The 18,007-nt window shown below is 36.9% G+C and overlaps 2 protein-coding genes across 2 annotated transcripts; both read left to right on the top strand.

Annotated features, from left to right (window-relative positions):
* Positions 1 to 953: 953 nt before the first annotated feature.
* Positions 954 to 8,406, top strand: ggctb (gamma-glutamylcyclotransferase b). Its single transcript, XM_084385934.1, has 6 exons — positions 954 to 1,090; positions 3,442 to 3,716; positions 4,317 to 4,471; positions 5,321 to 5,466; positions 5,613 to 5,745; positions 8,064 to 8,406. The coding sequence occupies exons 2-6, from the start codon at positions 3,653 to 3,655 to the stop codon at positions 8,238 to 8,240; spliced, it is 675 nt and encodes a 224-aa protein (XP_084242060.1). The 5' UTR covers positions 954 to 1,090; positions 3,442 to 3,652; the 3' UTR covers positions 8,241 to 8,406.
* Positions 8,407 to 9,562: 1,156 nt separating this feature from the next.
* nod1 (nucleotide-binding oligomerization domain containing 1) lies at positions 9,563 to 17,493 on the top strand. The gene is made up of 11 exons (XM_084385790.1): positions 9,563 to 10,207; positions 10,673 to 10,847; positions 10,934 to 12,734; positions 13,584 to 13,667; positions 13,747 to 13,830; positions 14,560 to 14,643; positions 14,794 to 14,877; positions 14,970 to 15,053; positions 15,151 to 15,234; positions 15,850 to 15,933; positions 16,519 to 17,493. Exons 1-11 carry the CDS (start codon positions 10,037 to 10,039, stop codon positions 16,589 to 16,591), a joined length of 2,808 nt encoding a protein of 935 aa, XP_084241916.1. The 5' UTR covers positions 9,563 to 10,036; the 3' UTR covers positions 16,592 to 17,493.
* The last annotated feature ends 514 nt before the right edge of the window (positions 17,494 to 18,007 follow it).

Genomic DNA, 18,007 nt, shown 5'->3' with positions numbered 1-18,007 from the left:
CCTTGATTACTTTATGAAATAAGAAAAAAACGTAAGCCTGTTTTACACAATCAGCGTACAGTGAACATTATAAATATGATATGAATATGCATCAATATGCACTGCAGACGTGAGATGAATCAGGCATTCATTTTTAAATGCCTCTTTAAACATGCTTGACTTTTGTGGATGCAGCATCATGCAAAACCAAATGATGACATATATCAGGGATTCCCACACTGGGGCTTATGAGTTGATGAGAAGCTAATAATTAATTAAATCATAATACAAATAAAACAATAATTTTAAAATAAAAGCCAATCAAGATATTATATAGTATTAAAAAGATGGAATATTTTATGTTTAACTGCATGTCATGTGACCACATTAACCATCGGAAAAGCATGTCAATGTGTTGTTAAATTATTGAAATATTAACTTAAAATCTCACAGGGACCTCAGGTAAATATTTTAGCTCAGAGAGGTTCGGCCTGCAAATACTCACATACATACTTGCCATTATTTAACTAAAACCAAAACCATAAAAACATTTTAATAATAATAATAAAAACTAGGCCTGGTCTATGAAGCATTCTAAAATAATTCTGCCAGAATAAAAAGTGTCTGATAACTGGGGGGATTACGGAGATAAAGTTAGTATTTGGCTTGTCAAATCGGGAACAGACAAGAAAGGGAAACATTTCCCCAATGCAATGGAAGAGTTTAGTGACAGGTGCGTCCCATCTGCGGACGTCTCATAACGCACAATGTGACCGAAGCTTCCTTCATTGGAGGATCGCTGCAGGCGACACAGCTGTAAAACTGCATGCAAACTTGTTTTTCCACATGCATCCCACTGGTAGGACACCCAAACGCGTGTAGGCTATTTGCTCCAGGAGTGACCCCGGTTTATTTGATGTCTCAGCAGCCTCACTGCTCGAGCCGCTCTGTCCCGCAGTGATGACGCCATCGTTGTTCTGGAACGGGAACAGAACATGAAGCCGCTCAACGGGAGGCGCACAAACAAACGAGCACAGGAACACACACACACACACACACACGGGTTATGCGAAGTGGAAGTGACTTTAAAGAACTGGCAAACATTCTTCCGGTAACGTTAACAAAACATTCATTTAAAATGATAGCACAAAAACGGTATTTATAGCCTACATCGTTCATGGAATGTATTTCCCCCCCCTGAAACGTTTTAGTTGAACATGCTTGTTCGTGTAACATTTTTAAATGTTACTAGCCGACTTGTCTCGGAACAAATTCCTGACTCTGTCCTCGTGGGAAACTAAACCAGTTTTCTGTGGAAACAAAGAAACCCTCAAACAAAATCAAATCTTTCAGAGATTTGATGCCAGTTACATCTTGTCAAACCGAGAGACCAGTTCGTCCCCTAAAGTGCTCCGTGTATATAAACCAAAACCAAAACTGTTAATGGAATTCTAAAGAAAACAATTAAAGCTCTATAAATAAGACTATTTAAAAGCCAGCCATTGCAATTAATTAATCATTAAAAACTGATCAGGTCTCGTTTATTTATACCTTTAAGTGTAACACTGCCGTCTACTGGCATTGCATCTAAATTGCATTGCATCAGTTTATGTGCAAATCAGTGAAGCTTAAGTCTTTATTTTATTTTCAGATGTGTTACAAACTTAACCCTCTTGTTTATTATGTTGCGGGTCAATTTGACCCATTTTGATTTTTGAGTTCACGAACCTATGTTCATCATGACCCTAAATCATGAGAAAAATTCAAAATGCCAAGAAAAATTATTTTTGACATTTTGTGACTTTTCCGCATTTAGGGTCATTACCATGCATACAAATTTTCAACACGCTGATTTATTTTGACACATACACACTTCATTTCGATTACGTTTGTGGGTCATTTTGACCCACATATTTTAATGTTTTAAGGCAACTGTACAGACCCAAAATAATGATAATTTTTTTTTTTTTACAACCCCATGAAGCTAAAAAGGAGCTTTCTCCCGCTTATTTTAATATGTAAAAAATATTTTGTCAGCCACAGATGGCAAAAATGAGCTATTGTTTCTTTTGTCAAGCCATCTGAAATTTTAACCTATGTTGTTTTTTCTTAAATTTTGTGACTTTTCCCCATTTAAGGTCGTGCACATGCATGCAAAGTTTCAATACGCTGATGTGTTGTAAAATGTGCAATCAGACATTTTGTACGCCCTTGCTGTTGATGGAGCCCATTTAGGGGTAATAAGGTTCATTAGTATTTATTAATCTTTGTTAATGTTAGTTAATAAAAATACAGCTGTTCATTGTTTGTTCATGTTAGTTCACAGTGCATTAACTAATGTTAACAAATACAACCTTTGATTTTAATAATGTAAATGTAAATGTAGAAATTAATATTAACTAAGATTAATAAATGCTGAAGAACAAAACTGTTTAACCTGCTGTCAGTCCCACTTTTTTAGACAACTTAAATTGTTATAAATCTGGAATACTTCGGGTTACTCTCAAAATCAAGTTTGGTTGAACTCAAGGCAAAACGTCACTGATTATTGCAGAAGTAAAAAAAAAAAAAAAAAAAAAAAAAAGTTTTAAAAGTAAAGTTATAGAAAGTTTATGAAAATTTTTAAATATAGATTTTATATATTAAATATGTATTTTACAAAGCTTGTTTAACTCTAAATCTAAGAAAATAAAAGCCAACAAGTTCTGTGCCAAATTTTTGGTTGATATAAAAAAAAAAAAAGAAAATATTTTTTTGGGTGCAGTCCGAAAGTTCCCACTAGACAACATCCAGGCTTTACTGATGACCAGACAAGGACTTTTTGATTTCCATATATGGGTTGAGTGATCTGGACCATATATTTTTCTAGAATTTTCAAAATAGTAGACATCCTATTCAGAGGTAGGGCAGTAATCTTAATATTTGATTTGAATTAAAAATCTCTAAAACACACATAAACACATACATAAATGGAGAATCTATCGCTATTTATCTATTGCTCTGTCATTTCTTTTAAGAATCAAATATGAAAATTATTGCACACGTCCCACAGGTGTGGGGAGGGGCAGTCTTAAAAATAGTTGTTAAAAACATTTTTATAAATCATAATTTCAGCTATTTATTCTTTGTAATGTGTGAAAATAGTATGATGATTTTTTTCATAGTGTGATTTTTTGGAGGAATTGTATTGAATCCAATTTGACCTGCTCCAACAAGGCCGTACCCAGAAATGGAACATTGCACGAGGGTTAAAGATAAGAGATATGTAATCATTTGACAAAGATACAAACATTCAGGCAATTATTGACAGGTTCAAAAGGCTTCAATAGACAATGTTTTGTTTGGTTTAATACAGTTCCTGTTAAATTACAAAATACATAGTATCTATATTACCATGTAGGCCTATATTTACCCGATGTTTATTCATAAGAATTTCACAAAACCTATCTTTCTGAATTTCAGATTTGTTGAAGGCTCGATGTTTGTCTATGTGAAGATGTGTTAATCAATAAACACGAATGGATCACATTTACATTGACTCAACAAAAGCATTTGACCCCTCTGGGTTTGATGAGAACAAAAGGGGAGGGAAGGGAACCTCCCACCGTCCAAATGTCCCGCTCCAGCCGTCTCTCCGTCGACAAAGAACCAGGTCAACCCTGAAACAAACACCATGTCCTCCTGTAAAACCCTCTTCATGCTGCTCGCTGCTGGATTCAGCCTTCTGTATTCGGCAGGTGGGTGATGAAACGCTTGATGAACTTGTGTATCTGTCTATCACTGCTTTATGTCCGGTTTTCATTGTTAAAGCTCGCTTGCTCTTGTTTTATCAAACACATATGAGTGGATGAGTATTGAGGGTCTAGAAACAACAAACCTAAACCAAGAGAACCTAAAACAATAAATCAGTTCTTATAGGCCTTTTTTTATTTTTTTATTAAAACACCATGTTCCTACACTGATAGTCACTTTGCACATTTATGCGTTAAAACACGAGTGAGGTGAAAGCAACATGATAATAATCAGCTAAAATGCCAGTTTTGGGTTGAATTTAGGTGGGGAATGTTCACCACCCTGCAGGTTATTCCTGCTGCTTCCACTAGAGGGACAGTTGGGAAAGTTCTTTAGTGTCAGATGAATGCAGTGGAACGGGACACAATGGATTTGCATGAGAATGGAGTGTTGCTGAAAGGTCCTGTAACAGAGGTGTTTTCCATCTCTGTCACGCCATTCGCGTTGCCTCTGAACCCTGCCGACCGTGATTCCACTGAAATCTGTCCATTTCCTCACCCTGTCCCTCCTCTTCCTCCTCTTCCTCATCCTCCTCATCCTCCTAGTCCCTCTGCCCTCCGAAGTCTCAATCATGGACAACAGCACCGATCACAGGAACGGATCAACCTTCCTGTACTTTGCCTACGGCAGTAACCTTCTGAAAGAACGACTGCAACTGAAGAATCCATCAGCTATCATTCACTGTGTGGCCAAACTGAAGGTATCTATCTATCTATCTATCGTTCATTTGTTCCATCATTCTATCTGTCTATGGCCCTTTTTACACCTGGTATTAAGATGCGTTTTGCTTGATCGGATCACTAGTGGACGACTCTAAATACCGGTGTAAACAGTCTAAAATGATTTGAGCTTGTCCACTTTCCACCACTTCCAGATGTAATTGTAAACGCTTTAGACCGGATTGCTGTCGTAGTGTAAACGCCCATTTGGTCGAATGTTTTCGAACAGCCACAAAAGACCATCTACTCTCCGCCTCCTGATCAAATGCACAAACATTATGGGAAGAGCTCTAGCAAGACGGGATTAAAAATTTGCCGGCTGAAGATCCAAGTTTGGTTCAAAGATGAAAAACGTACCAAGCACAATGTTCTCTCACCATTCCTGATTTCTAACACACACTCTAACACACATTTCTAACACACACACACTAGCGTTCGGCTAGTCTTGCGTCTGTCAGAGTAGAAACGAAAGATGATGCTCTCCGTATGTTTTTCCATCATCTCTGTGTGCGTTCACATGTAAATTAAGCATAGTTATTTTGTCCATTAGATCGAGTGATCTAAAACAAAAAACACACACAAAAAAAAACACATTCACCCGCCTATAGACCGTCTCCTTGAAGAAATCAGGACAGAAGTGGTTGAAAGTGGACAAAAGAGATGTATTAAAACGGGTATGTGTCTCTCGTCTACTTGTGATCCGATCGATCAGAACGCATCTCAATACCAGGTGTAAACCTTTCTATCCACTGATCTATATAATACCATATGTAGTTCATATAGATCAGTGAATCTGTCTGTCTATCTAACTAACTTGTCAACTCCTCTAGGACTACAAGCTGGTGTTTGGCAACCATAAAGGGGTCGCGAGTCAGCGCTGGCAAGGTGGTGTTGCGACCATCGAGCACAGCCCAGGTGAAGAGGTGTGGGGGGTCGTGTGGAGGATGAACATGACCGACCTTGAGTCCTTGGACCGGTAGGAGCTTTCAGACCCACAACCCACACTTTATAAAGAGACACATGAGAGATCATTATGTGAAAATGTTGCATATACCTAATTAGCAGTAAGCAGAAGTAAGTGAATGATGGAGGTCCTCATTTGTGCTGAATGTTCTTCTGCAGTCAGGAGAACGTGAAGATGGGGACTTACAGCCCAATGGAGGTGTTCGTGTCCACCAGTGACCAGGATCTCCACTGTCGGACATACATCATGAACAGCTGTGTGTATGCGCCACCTTCACCACATTATCTAGAGGTACAGTCTCCTGCTTCCTGTAATGTCACAACAAACATGAGGCTTTAATCAGGACTTTAGTTTAGCTCAACTAGCAAACTTCCATGCAAGTCTCGAGATGACAACATTAAAGGATTAGTTCACCTAAAATTTTACTCACCTTAAAGCCATCCTAGGTGACTTTCATCTTTCAGCCAAACACAGTCGGAGTTATGTTAAAACAAATCCAAGCTTTATAATGGGAGTGAATGGTACCTGAGATTTTGAAGCCCAAAAAAGTGCATCCATCCATAATAAAAGTGATCCATATGACTCCAGAGGGATAATAACGGCCTTCTGAAGCGAGCCCATGCGTTTTTGTATGAAAAATATCCATATTTATAACTTTATCAACTATAATCACTGGCTTCCGGTAACGGCTGTACGTGAGTCGAGGTCTGGCGGACGAGTGACCTCTGATCCGACGCATTTTTTACCCGACGATAATCTCAAGAAAAATACATTTTAACTGTGGCTGCATTTACACTGCAAGTCCTAATGCACAGGTCGGATATTTTGACCCTGATCCAATGTTTTGTCCCACCTGTTGACATCTACTGAAGATAAACTAACTGTGCGTAAATTTAAGGGATAGTCATCATTTACTGACTCTCCTCATTTCAATTTGTGAACTGGATCCACTGAATCATTGAAAGATCCAAAAACGGATTTAAATAATAAATGAACGAAGCTGATTCTGTTTTCCCTGCATCTCTTGTGCGTCGAAGCAATTAAAACAACAGAAACTTGTGCTTCTCTAAACAGAGTAATCTGATATCATTCTTCAAAACAGAATGAGTTTGTTATTTGTGCTGCTGGGAAAGGACAATGTTGTGGTGTTTTTTTCTGGCATTTACCCCGGCCGGCTTTGTAAGTATGACACAATAGAGCACCGCCAGCAACTGGGTCAGTGATACTGCCCTTCACAACAAAAACACATTAAACCGAAGTATCTGGAATATCTGGAATCATTTTTATACAAGAGTCTCTGCCACAAAATAACCTTTTTATATTATGGACATGTTACTTTAAGTAGACGAATTAGGCAATTAGAATGTGCTTGTTATGGCTTTATGAATAAATCTGTCATCATGGAAACACTGTTCTAGTTACATCACTTACAACAATTTGTAAAACATGTAAAGATTAGTTTGTGACACTGCAGAATCATGTAATGATGAAAAAGTTATGGTGATTCTATGGATAAGTTTCTGGTGACAAGACCTAAGGTATCCTTTATACATTGATTTACATTTTAATCTAAAATTTACATTTACACTATAATTCAAAAGTTTGAGGTCAGATAAAAAAAATACTTTTATCCAGCAATAAAGCAATTAAATTATTCAAAAGTGACAGTAAAACATTTATAATGTATTTATTTGTATTCCAAATAAATTCTGTTCTTTTGGACTTTCTGTTCAACAAAGAATCTTAATATTTTTTATCAGTTTCCTCAAAAATATGAAGCAGCACTGTTTTCAAATAATAATATTTCATTTTATAATAAATGTTTCTTGAGCAGCAAATCAGCATATTAGAATGATTTCTGAAGGATCATGTGACACTGAAGACTGGAGTAATGATGCTGAAAATTCAGCTTTGATCACGGGAATAAATGATATTTCATATTAAATATTCACACAGAAAATATCACTTTTAAATTGTAATATTTCACAATATTACTGTGTTTACTGTATTTTTGATCAAATACATGCAGCCTTCAAGAGACTTCTTTCAAAAACATAAAACAAATCTTTAAAACCCACCCAAAACTTTTGCAAAAGTTTTAAAATCAAAGCAATTCAAAGAAAAAAAGATAAAACCTAAAATGTCAGTTAAATAATCATCACTTGATGTCATTTGTAAATGAGTACATTATTTAAAGTTGAATTACCATTTTGTATTTTTATTTATTTATAGTTGTGTTATTACTATTATTAGTTCTATTGTTATTGTTCTCTTAATATTTTATGCATATTATTTTTATATTTATGGCGGAAAGGGTTATTATGGGGAAAAAAGTTATTACTTTACTTGTATGAAGCTTTCTGTTAATGCTTTGAAAAAGTTTATAAATAAATTATATAATTTTTTTTTTTTTTTTAAATCATCACTTGTTGCCTTTAGACGTACAGACATTTGGACACAAAACCGATACGCTGTCCGCTTTACTCTTCCTTTTCTAAATGACCAGAATAGACTTTTGCCTGTCATCCTAAAATGGAGTTTGAGAACACAGAAGGTCTGTCCTCCGTAGAATTCAAGTCTGTAGAAACGAAGTGGCTTGTGTGTTGCAGGTTATCGTGATGGGTGCGGAGCAGAACGGCCTGCCGGAAGACTACCAGGAGAAACTCAAGTCTATCGAAACCAACAAATATAAGGGACGTCTGCCTGTGATGGAAGAACTGGAGGAAGCTTTGAAAAAATCCAAAGAAAGGACACAAGAGATTCTATCTGATGATTTACCCTCATAAATGGTGTCCATGTGCACCCTTATCTGTAGTCTACAGAGTGTACACCACATCACAATGCTAAAAGACAAGTTAGTTATGTTGTTTATGCAGGACAAGAAAAATGTGCAGTGTTTGTAATGTATGGTAGTAAAACAATAAAATTCCATCAAGTATTTTCTTGCCGGCATTAATTGTGTTGTGTTTTGTTATTTTTCACTTCTGATTGTCATGTGCCAAAAAATGTTATGATAATAATTAGATCTGATTCAACCAATTGTGAGGTTCAGGTCTGGGATTTTAACAATATTCTTATTTCCCTTCTGATTTTAATCTAGACAACACTGGTTGAAACTTGTTACCATGGTATATTTTTGTAAGAATATATACATGACATTTAGCAGTTTAGTAAAACTTCCCAGCTAACAGGGAATGTTCTCAGAACTTTAGCTAATGTTGGGGAAAAGTTCTCTTTGAAGTTCTTAACAAACGTTCTTCCAGTAGTATTAGGTTAATATAAGGTTATCTGGTCTTTAATAATGTTCTCAAAATGTTAGCACAGTAACGTTATTTACCTTTTTTGTTCAAACCTATAGTTTTTTTGTAAAAAAAAAGAAAAAAAAGAAGATTGATCCAACTAACTAAAGTCTTTTCATTAAAATAAACAATTTCATTTAAAATAAATAAATAAATACATTTGATTAAAAAAAAATTAATAAGAAAATCAGTGTAAAATGTTAAAACAAATAAAAATAAGATTAAACTTATACTAAATAAATTGATTAAAATAAAGGAAATATTATTTAAATGAGTAAATAATAGGCATATATTCAAACATTTTATTTTTATATAAAAAATAAATTATGTATAAAATACATCTTACTTAAATCTGCAACTAACAGTGAATTACAAACTCAATGAAGTAGGCTAATAGAAACTAAATAGTTTACACATTTATAATATACAATTTTCACAGTATTAATTAGGTCTTTGTAGCCTACATAAAATTATAAAGCCATCTTTTACATTTTAGGATGGGAGTCCCTCTCATACCAATCCTCATAAAATATCATGGCATCTAAAAGATTGCAAAGCCCTGGTTTACAATAACATTTAAATGTGTAATGTTCCCATAATGTTTACAAAATGATCAAATGGAATGTTCCATTGGAATGGAACGTTCACATATCCAAGAGAGAGAGAGAAAAAAAAAACGTTTTTAAAACAGATGTTTTGGAATGCTAGAAAAACGTTCTTAGAACATATTTTTGTTGGCTGGGTAATAGCCTTCCAGCAACAACAGCAACAGCAAAATTATGAATTATGAATTTTTTTTGTTTCTCTGACCTCTCCACACAACTCATACTCAAACAATGTTGTTGACACAGCAGAAATGAGCAACTCCAGGGTGGGTTTCAACTTTCACCAATCCGGATCATGTTAATTTCGCCATGATTTTTGTTTCACTTCCTAGTTAACATGGATGGTGCGGAACCAAGTAAATAACACTCCGTTCAGTCCGTTTAACCTCGCGAAGTTTCTAACGTTTGTGCAGACAGATAGCCTCTTTCATTTTCCGTTTTCTTTTGAGTGAGGACGTTGAGATGGCTAAACTTTCTTACAATACAATATAGCATCATTTTCTTCTTGAATCTGTGAAATCTGTTTTAACTCGTGCTGATTTTGTTCACACACCGACTATGACGCGACCTCTGCGGGAACAGTCCGGTTACACCCTGCCCGCGCGTCTGTAAAGAGACTGGTTTAGATTATCATTAGGGTGTTGACTAACTATCCAGCTACAGTGTCCTGCTGTAAAAATGGGGTCTTACAAGAAGGGATCTCACCTGAAGCTGCTGACTTCACACCGCGAGCTGCTGGTGGAGCAGGTGAAGAACACACAGTGTATTCTGGACAATCTCCAGATCAACGGCTTCATCTGCACTGAAGACATCGAGATTATACAGCGCAGCACCACCAAAACTGACCAGGTATACAACACTAGAATTATATTAAAGTACTGATATCCAATACTGTACCTGGTAGTACAAAAATAGTACAATATTTACAATAAAATAAACAGGTTGAAAGGTAATTACAAGTCGTTACACTACTTGTGTACTTTTTTTTCATTCTCTTTAAAAATCCTTTTGAGTAGGCTATAACTAAATTGTGATACTTTTACTTGAGTTCCAGGATGACAATGTCAAGATTCATTAGGCTCAAATTGTGAAAGAATGGTTTGAAATCATTTTCACACATGAATTGGCTCCTCTGACCTTAAATTTCAAGTCTTTGTAAATTATAAACATTTAATTTTTATATTACACACACACACTAACAGCTAATAAACAGTACTTGACATAAGTTATATTATTATAGTAATTCTATAGTGTATTTCTTGTAATTTAGTCTTCATTAATTCTCTACTTATCAACTAATTTTTGGACATGCAGGTACGCAAAATTTTGGAGCTGGTTCAGAGTAAAGGAGAGGAGTGCTCAGCATATTTCATGCACATTCTTCATGAAGCATACGATGCTTACATTGATCTGCGGCCTTGGTTTGATGATATTCAGTACACACCATTAGACACTATAAGTGCCATACCAGTGATTAACACAGACCCGAGTGAGTTTTTTCCCCCATTTAAAGTATTTGCATTTTAAAATATTTATGCACTTAATTGCAATTAACGTTTTTCTTCATCTTTGCAGTTAGCAAGTACTGTGAGAAGCTCAGATGTGAGCTGGGAAGGGACACTCAGTTCATCACGTCCTACTCTAAAAGTGAGGAGACGCCGCTGGAGGATCTTTACATGGACACACAGATGGAGCTCATGAACGACAGAGGTGAGAGCTTGGGATACTTACAGAGTCTGGATGAGCTACTAGGAGACCAGGGTGTCTTCAACCAGCAGGCTGAGACGATCTTCATCACCGGTGACGCTGGCGTAGGCAAATCAATTGTCCTTCAGAAGCTGCAGAACTTGTGGTCCAAAAGGGAGCTGAAGACGCGTGCAAAGTTCTTCTTCAAGTTCAGATGCAGGATGTTCAGTGCCTTCAAGGAGACGGACGAGATCTCGCTGAAGGATCTCATTTTCAAACACAACTGCTATCCAGACGGAGACCTTGATAATGAGGTTTTCACCTACATCTTACGATTCCCCGAGACGGTGGTTTTCACCTTTGATGGATATGACGAAATCCAAATGGATTCTGACTTGGATAATGTGCCTGAAGTGGTCTCTCCGGAAGAAAAGACTCGTCCGCTTCTGCTTCTCATGAATTTGCTTTGCGGAAAATTGCTCAAAGGTTCTCGGAAGATCCTATCTGCACGAAGCGGCACCGAGATCCAAAGCAGGGTAATCCGGAAGAAGGTGTATTTGAAGGGATTTTCACCTGAACACCTGAAGAAATATACAGCCCTCCATTTCCCAGAGAAGGAACACAGGACATTGGTGACGGATCAGCTGGACGCCAACCCTCACCTCTGCGGCCTTTGCTCCATCCCATTGTTCAGCTGGATCATCCTCAAGAGCTTCAAGCATCTTCATTCGGTTTATGATAACTTCGAATTGCCAGACTCTTGCATTACGCTCACAAATGTCTTCTTGCTCCTTTCTGAGGTCTTTCTTGGCCACTCAACTGCACGGCCTGGTCTTTTGAAACGGAGCCCGAGGTGTCCCACGGAAACCTTTAAAGCTGGTGAGCAGAAGCTTTCGGCCTTTGCTCGGCTAGCCTTACAGGGTTTAGAAAGGGGTGGACTTGTCTTCAGTATAGAGGAAGTGACATCCTGTGGATTGGACGACGAAGACCTTCAGTTTGGCTTTCTGAGGCCTGCTTCACATTACGATGCATGCGAAGGCTCTGCAACCTTTGAGTTCCTCCATGAGACCCTCCAAGCCTTCTTAGCGGCTTTTTCTTTGGTGCTGGACTCCAAAATCTCTCCTGAATCCATTCTAAGGTTCTTCTCCAAATGCGAATATAAGAAGTCTCATCTCTCCTGCTTGCCTTGTCTGGGAAAGTCAAGACCCAGAGATAAAGACCCTTTCCAGACCAATTTCCAATTCACCAACTTATTTTTATGTGGTCTCTTGTCCAAACCCAATGCTGCACTCCTAGAGCATATCGTTCCACCAGCATCATTGAAACAAAAGCGCAAGACGCTCAAGTCCTATCTGTCCAACAGCGTGCGGACTCATCTTAAGGGCCTCCCTCGTTATCCATCTACAGACATTGATGGCTTCAAGGTACACGCGATGCCAAATTTCTTGTGGATGCTGCGATGCATATTTGAGACGAACAGCGAGAATGTGGCCAAGATGACGGCCAACGGCATATCGGCAGATTACATTAAGATTGCCTTCTGTAACATTTACTCGGCCGACTGCAGCGCGTTGAACTTTGTCCTGCACCACCGAAGGAAGCACCTGGGAGTCGACATGGACAACAATAACATCAATGATTATGGCGTGAAGCAGCTGAGACCCTCTTTCAGCAAAATGACTGTTGTAAGGTAAGAAAAGCCAGGCAGGGTTTAGTTAGGGTTAGTTCACCCAAAAATGAAAATTCAGTCAGGAATTACTCACCCTCATGTTGTTCCAACCCTGTAAGACTTTCGTTCATCTTCGGAACACAAATTAAGATATTTTTGATTAAATCTGAGAGCTGTCTCACTCCTCCATAGGCTTCTATGTAATCAATATCTGCCATCCCAGAAAAGTTAGTAAAGACATCGTTAAAATAGTCCAAGTGAGTACAGTGGCTCAACCTTAAGTTTATCAAGCGATGAGAATTACTTTTTGTGTGCAAAAAACTTTATTCAACTCTTCATTTTCTTCTGTGTGGGTCTCTGAGTGAGTTCACGTAGTGTAACAGCGCAGCGCTTCTGGGTTGTACGTCAGAACGTAGGCTCACTATTGGCCAGCATCACACACATGACCAGCATCGGCCAATAGTGAGCCTACATCCTGACGTACAACCCAGAAGCGCTGCGCTGTTACACTACGTGAATTCACTCAGAGGCCCACACAGAGGAAATTTTTTTTGCACAAAAAGTCATTCTCGTCGCTTGATAAACTTATAGTTGAGCCACTGCAGTCACTTGGACTATTTTAACAATGTCTTTACTAACTTTCTGGGCCAGCAAGTTTCAATAACTTGGAAGCCTATGGAGGAGAGAGACAGCTCTCAGATTTAATCAAAAATATCTTAATTTGTGTTCCGAAGATGAACGAAAGTCTTACAGGGTTGGAACAACATGAGGGTGAGTAATTACTGACAGAATTTTCATTTTTGGGTGAACTAACCCAAAGCTCATACAGTATTGAGAACTAGAACGACAAATGACGTTCCTACCTTTCAGATTATGTGTGAATCAGCTCACAGACAGCAGTATTGAGGTTCTGGCAGAGGAACTCGTCAGACACAAAATCATTAAGGTCTTGGGGTGAGTTCATCCGTCCATCTTTGCTTTGTTGTTTGAGTTTTGTTAAGGCCTCATTCTACCCTGTTCTCTGCATTTACAGCCTTTACAAAAACCACATCACAGATGTAGGAGCCAAACTAGTAGCAAAGATCATTGAAGAATGTCCACACTTGAAGATCGTCAAGTAGGTATTACAGAAACATGGCCTGATAGCACAAGTACTTGTCACATGATCATTCAGAAATCATTCTAATATGCTGATTTGGTGCTTAATTATTTAAAAATAAAAAATCTTATCAAAAAGGTGGTGCTGCTTCATATTTTTTGTGGAATTTTTCTCATGATTCTTTAGAAAGTATTTATTTGAGATGGAAATCTTATTATAAAAGTTATAAATGTCTTTACTGTCACTTTCGATACATTTTTGATCAATTAATTACATTACCCAATTACACTATCATGCAAAAGTTTGGGGTATCATGGTTTCCACAGAAATATGAAGCAGCACAACTGTTATCAACATTAACATTAATACAAAATGTTTCTTGAGCAGCAAATCATCATATTAGAATGATTTCTGAAGGATCATGTGACACTGAAGACTGGAGTAATGATGCTGAAAATTCAGCTTTGATCACAGGAATAAAATATATTTGCATACAAAATAGCTATTTTAAATTGGAATATTTAACAATATTACTGTTTTTACTGTAATTTTGATTTACAAACTGCAGCGACTTCTTTCAAAAACATAAAAAGAAAAAAACTTAAATTACAAACTTTTGAAAGGTAGTGTATGGCATTAAAAATAGACTGCACAGACCATGATGTTAACGTTTCCACTTTTTAACCATTTTGCAAGTGTGTGAATTACTTCCTTGTTTTGACAAATATTTGATATTTCCCCATATAGGCTCGGCTGCAACAACATCACAGGTGTGGGTGGGAAATACCTTGCCAGTGCAATTCAAAAGAGCAAATCTATCTTTGACGTAGGGTAAGAATATCTAAGGGAACAATTAAACCCCACCTTTTAAATGATACTGCCATAAAATCAAAAAAAGAAAGTATATTTGACAGAAATATTTTATACAAAAACGATGGTGAAAGTGGTGAAATTAAAATTGTTCAAATGATTTACTTGTAGAATGTGGGGTAACTCGATCGGTGACGAGGGGGCAGATGCGTTTGCAGAGGCTCTGAAGAATCACCCCAGCCTGACCAACCTCAGGTATAAAATGACTTTTATGTCTCTATTCTGATCAATTTAGCTGTCAAATAAAGACCGAACCATCTGAGAATGATTATTGCATTGCTGTTTAGTCTCTCCGCCAATGGCATTACTTCTCTTGGTGGAAGTTCTTTGGCAAAAGCGCTGAAGCAAAACACAAGCCTTCACATCTTCTGGTAACAACAGAACGTCATATTTTCTCATGCATGTAAAATAACACCCTTTTGATAGTTGTTCCCAGATGCATTCTCACAAAATGTGCTTATTTTTCAGGCTGATACAGAACAAAATCTCTGACGATGCAGCGTCAGACATTGCCGATGCCTTCAAGTCCAACTCTGCTCTGACACATCTGATGTACGATCGATTGTTCCTCAGTATTTCAGAAATATCTTTAAAACTGTTTCACTGTTAATATCTTTACAACTGTTTCACATATGCAAGCATGTAAGTGGTCATTTCTGCATCTAATTTACAGCATTCACTTTCAACAGAATCTAATATGCTAATCAACATATAATACAGGTGAAGCTCAAAAAAACTAGAGTATCGTCCAAAAGTTTATGTATTTCAGTAATTCAACTTAAAAGGTGAAACTAATATATTATATAGACTCATTACATGCAAAGTGAGATATTTCAAGCCTTTATTTGTTATCATTTTGATGATTATGGCTTACAGCTTATGCAAACCCTAAATTCAAAATCTCAGAAATGTTCATTAGCTGTAAGACAATCATCAAAATTATAACAAATAAAGGCTTGAAATATCTCACTTTGCATGTAATGAGTCTATATAATATATTAGTTTCACCTTTTAAGTTGAATTACTGAAATACATGAACTTTTGCACGATATTCGAATTTTTCGAGTTTCACCTGTACATGTAGACTTCATGCCAAGTAATGAACCTCAGGTCTGTGTGCACAATATTTGCTCCGACAGATTGAATAATCTATTCGACTCTCTACAGGCTAATGGAAAACGAGCTGACCATTCACGGAGCCAAACAGCTGTCTGAAGGCTTGACAAACAACACTACACTGAAGGAAGTCAAGTAAGATCTGTGAAACCTAGAGAGTTTGCATTATTTTTAGGCATAAAGATTATTCTGCCTTCATAGACACCTTGGTTAAGTCAAATTTTAAAAAGCATCGCATGAATGCCATTAATGCTCTATCAATGATGGTCGGGGTGAAATGTCAAAACTGAAAAGTAGTGATAAAATTTACTTTTTTAACCCAGTATTAGTATTTGTGCAGTGTATTTTATTGCATTGACTTGGCAACATTTTCAACATGCAAACTCAATAAAAAATAAAAAAGATTGTGAGTTGAGTCTATGTACACTCTTAAAAATAAAAGTTATTTGTTGGCATCAATGGTTCTGTAAAATCCACAGAACCTTTCCATTACACAAAAGGTTCTTTATAGTGGAAATATATTCTTTAGATTATTAAAATGCCAAGAAAATCCCCTTTTGGAACTTTTTTGGGAGCGTAGTGTGTTCAAAATCACACACTCGAGAGGTGTCTGTGTAGGCAGCTCACTAAATCTTGGACCAGAGCCCTAGTTTACACGAGAAGGCACATGACTATGTCTTCCAGTTTCACACTTTTCCACATTTTCTGATTTGTTCACAGCATTAAAGGAAAATGTGTTTCTGAAGAAGAACAACAACTCTTTGAGGGCGACAAGAGGCTTCGCTTCCGCTAAGAAGAAAAAGTAAAACACGTGATTTGAGAAAAGACTGTGAGAAAAGAAGGAAGTTGGCGTAAAGCCACGGACGTTGGTTTACTTCAATAACAGAAGCATCATCGGCTGCGAAGGCAACACTGATGCAAGACATGCAGGTTTATTACAGTCGTGAGTTTCACATTGACGCCAGAACTCAAGAAATTACTTCAAGGCTGGGATATACTGTGCAGATGAAAATGATGAATGTCATTTTTATAGATATATTTCAGTTTGCTCTGAAAAGGGTGACACTTGTGCACTTATGATGGTGCTTTTTCAGTTCAGAGAAATCGTTATTAATCATTTTAGTCAATTAGATGATTAAAAACCTGGCAAGTAAAAATATCACCAAGCTCTAATTCACACACGCACACAGAAAGACGTCCAGACAAATATTTAAAGATCTGTGCTTCAAAGAGTTTGCTTTTTTAATGTCATTATCTCTGTACATATTTTTTTTTTTTTTTTTTTACATATATGGAATGTTACAATATCTCTAAATCATAAAAAAAAAAAAAAAACTTTATGATCACCCGGGTGGTCACTGTTAACATACATGGACAAGCTCCTGTTGAATACTATTTTGTTCAACAAGAAACGTTTCCTTTGCATCAGGTTCCTCTCAGTCGCTGTAAGGATGAAACTAGATCAGATAAGATCTTTACCTGATGGAGTTTGGTAGCACATTAAACATACAAACAGAAAAGACACTCCCATCTTCTATATCAAAAGATCCAGTCGGATGTATCAGGGCTCAGATCTGCTGGAAACAGACGTTTGCACAAAGCAGCAAAAAAATATGAAAGAACATCAAAACATAAAAAAAATTTGAAATGTGAATTTATTATTTACTTAAACGATATGCCATAAAAGGTGTTTTGCAAGTGGTCTGGTAAGGCTTTTTTAAAAAATAGTGGTGTTTCCCATGCAATGTGTGTGCAATGATGTCATCTATCTTCTGTTACGTGACCAGAAAACCAACTGAAACAGGTTCCCGTCACCCTCAACATACACGATTAGCAGCATTTTAAAGCTATTATGGCACCTTGGACATGCCAGGCTGTACTACAGTAATACTCTGACAGTGGGAACACTGCGAAAAAACATTTTCTTCCTCAGTATTTTTTTTTTTTAAATATCAAGCAAAATGATCAGATATTAAAGTTTTGCTTTCCTAAAAGAAACACCCTAAGTGAGTTTATGCTCAACAAGAACAAATATCTGCCAGTGGGGTAAGAAAAATAATCTTGGTTTTCTTGTGAATTGAGCAGATTTTTCTGACCCAGTTTTTTTTTAAAAGCATAAACTTAATTTTGAAGCTATTGTCAGAAAACAAGACTTAAGTTAATATCTTAAGTAATGTGTGCATTTCAAGTAAATGTTTGTCGATTGAAG

The sequence above is a fragment of the Rutilus rutilus genome (assembly GCF_951802725.1).
Source record: "Rutilus rutilus genome assembly, chromosome: 17".
In the NCBI taxonomy this organism is placed as follows: domain Eukaryota; kingdom Metazoa; phylum Chordata; class Actinopteri; order Cypriniformes; family Leuciscidae; genus Rutilus; species Rutilus rutilus.
The sequence above is the reverse complement of the archived record's forward strand: the minus strand, read 5'-3'. Positions and strand labels throughout refer to the sequence as shown.

Bases quoted from the DNA above. Each gene is read 5' to 3' on its own strand.
- ggctb (XM_084385934.1), top strand. From the start codon at position 3,653: ATGTCCTCCTGTAAAACCCTCTTCATGCTGCTCGCTGCTGGATTCAGC. The intron at 3,717-4,316 runs GTGGGTGATGAA...TCATCCTCCTAG, and splicing joins CAGCCTTCTGTATTCGGCAG to TCCCTCTGCCCTCCGAAGTC. The intron at 4,472-5,320 runs GTATCTATCTAT...CAACTCCTCTAG, and splicing joins ACTGTGTGGCCAAACTGAAG to GACTACAAGCTGGTGTTTGG.
- nod1 (XM_084385790.1), top strand. From the start codon at position 10,037: ATGGGGTCTTACAAGAAGGGATCTCACCTGAAGCTGCTGACTTCACAC. The intron at 13,831-14,559 runs GTAGGTATTACA...TTCCCCATATAG, and splicing joins CCACACTTGAAGATCGTCAA to GCTCGGCTGCAACAACATCA. The intron at 14,878-14,969 runs GTATAAAATGAC...ATTGCTGTTTAG, and splicing joins CCCAGCCTGACCAACCTCAG to TCTCTCCGCCAATGGCATTA.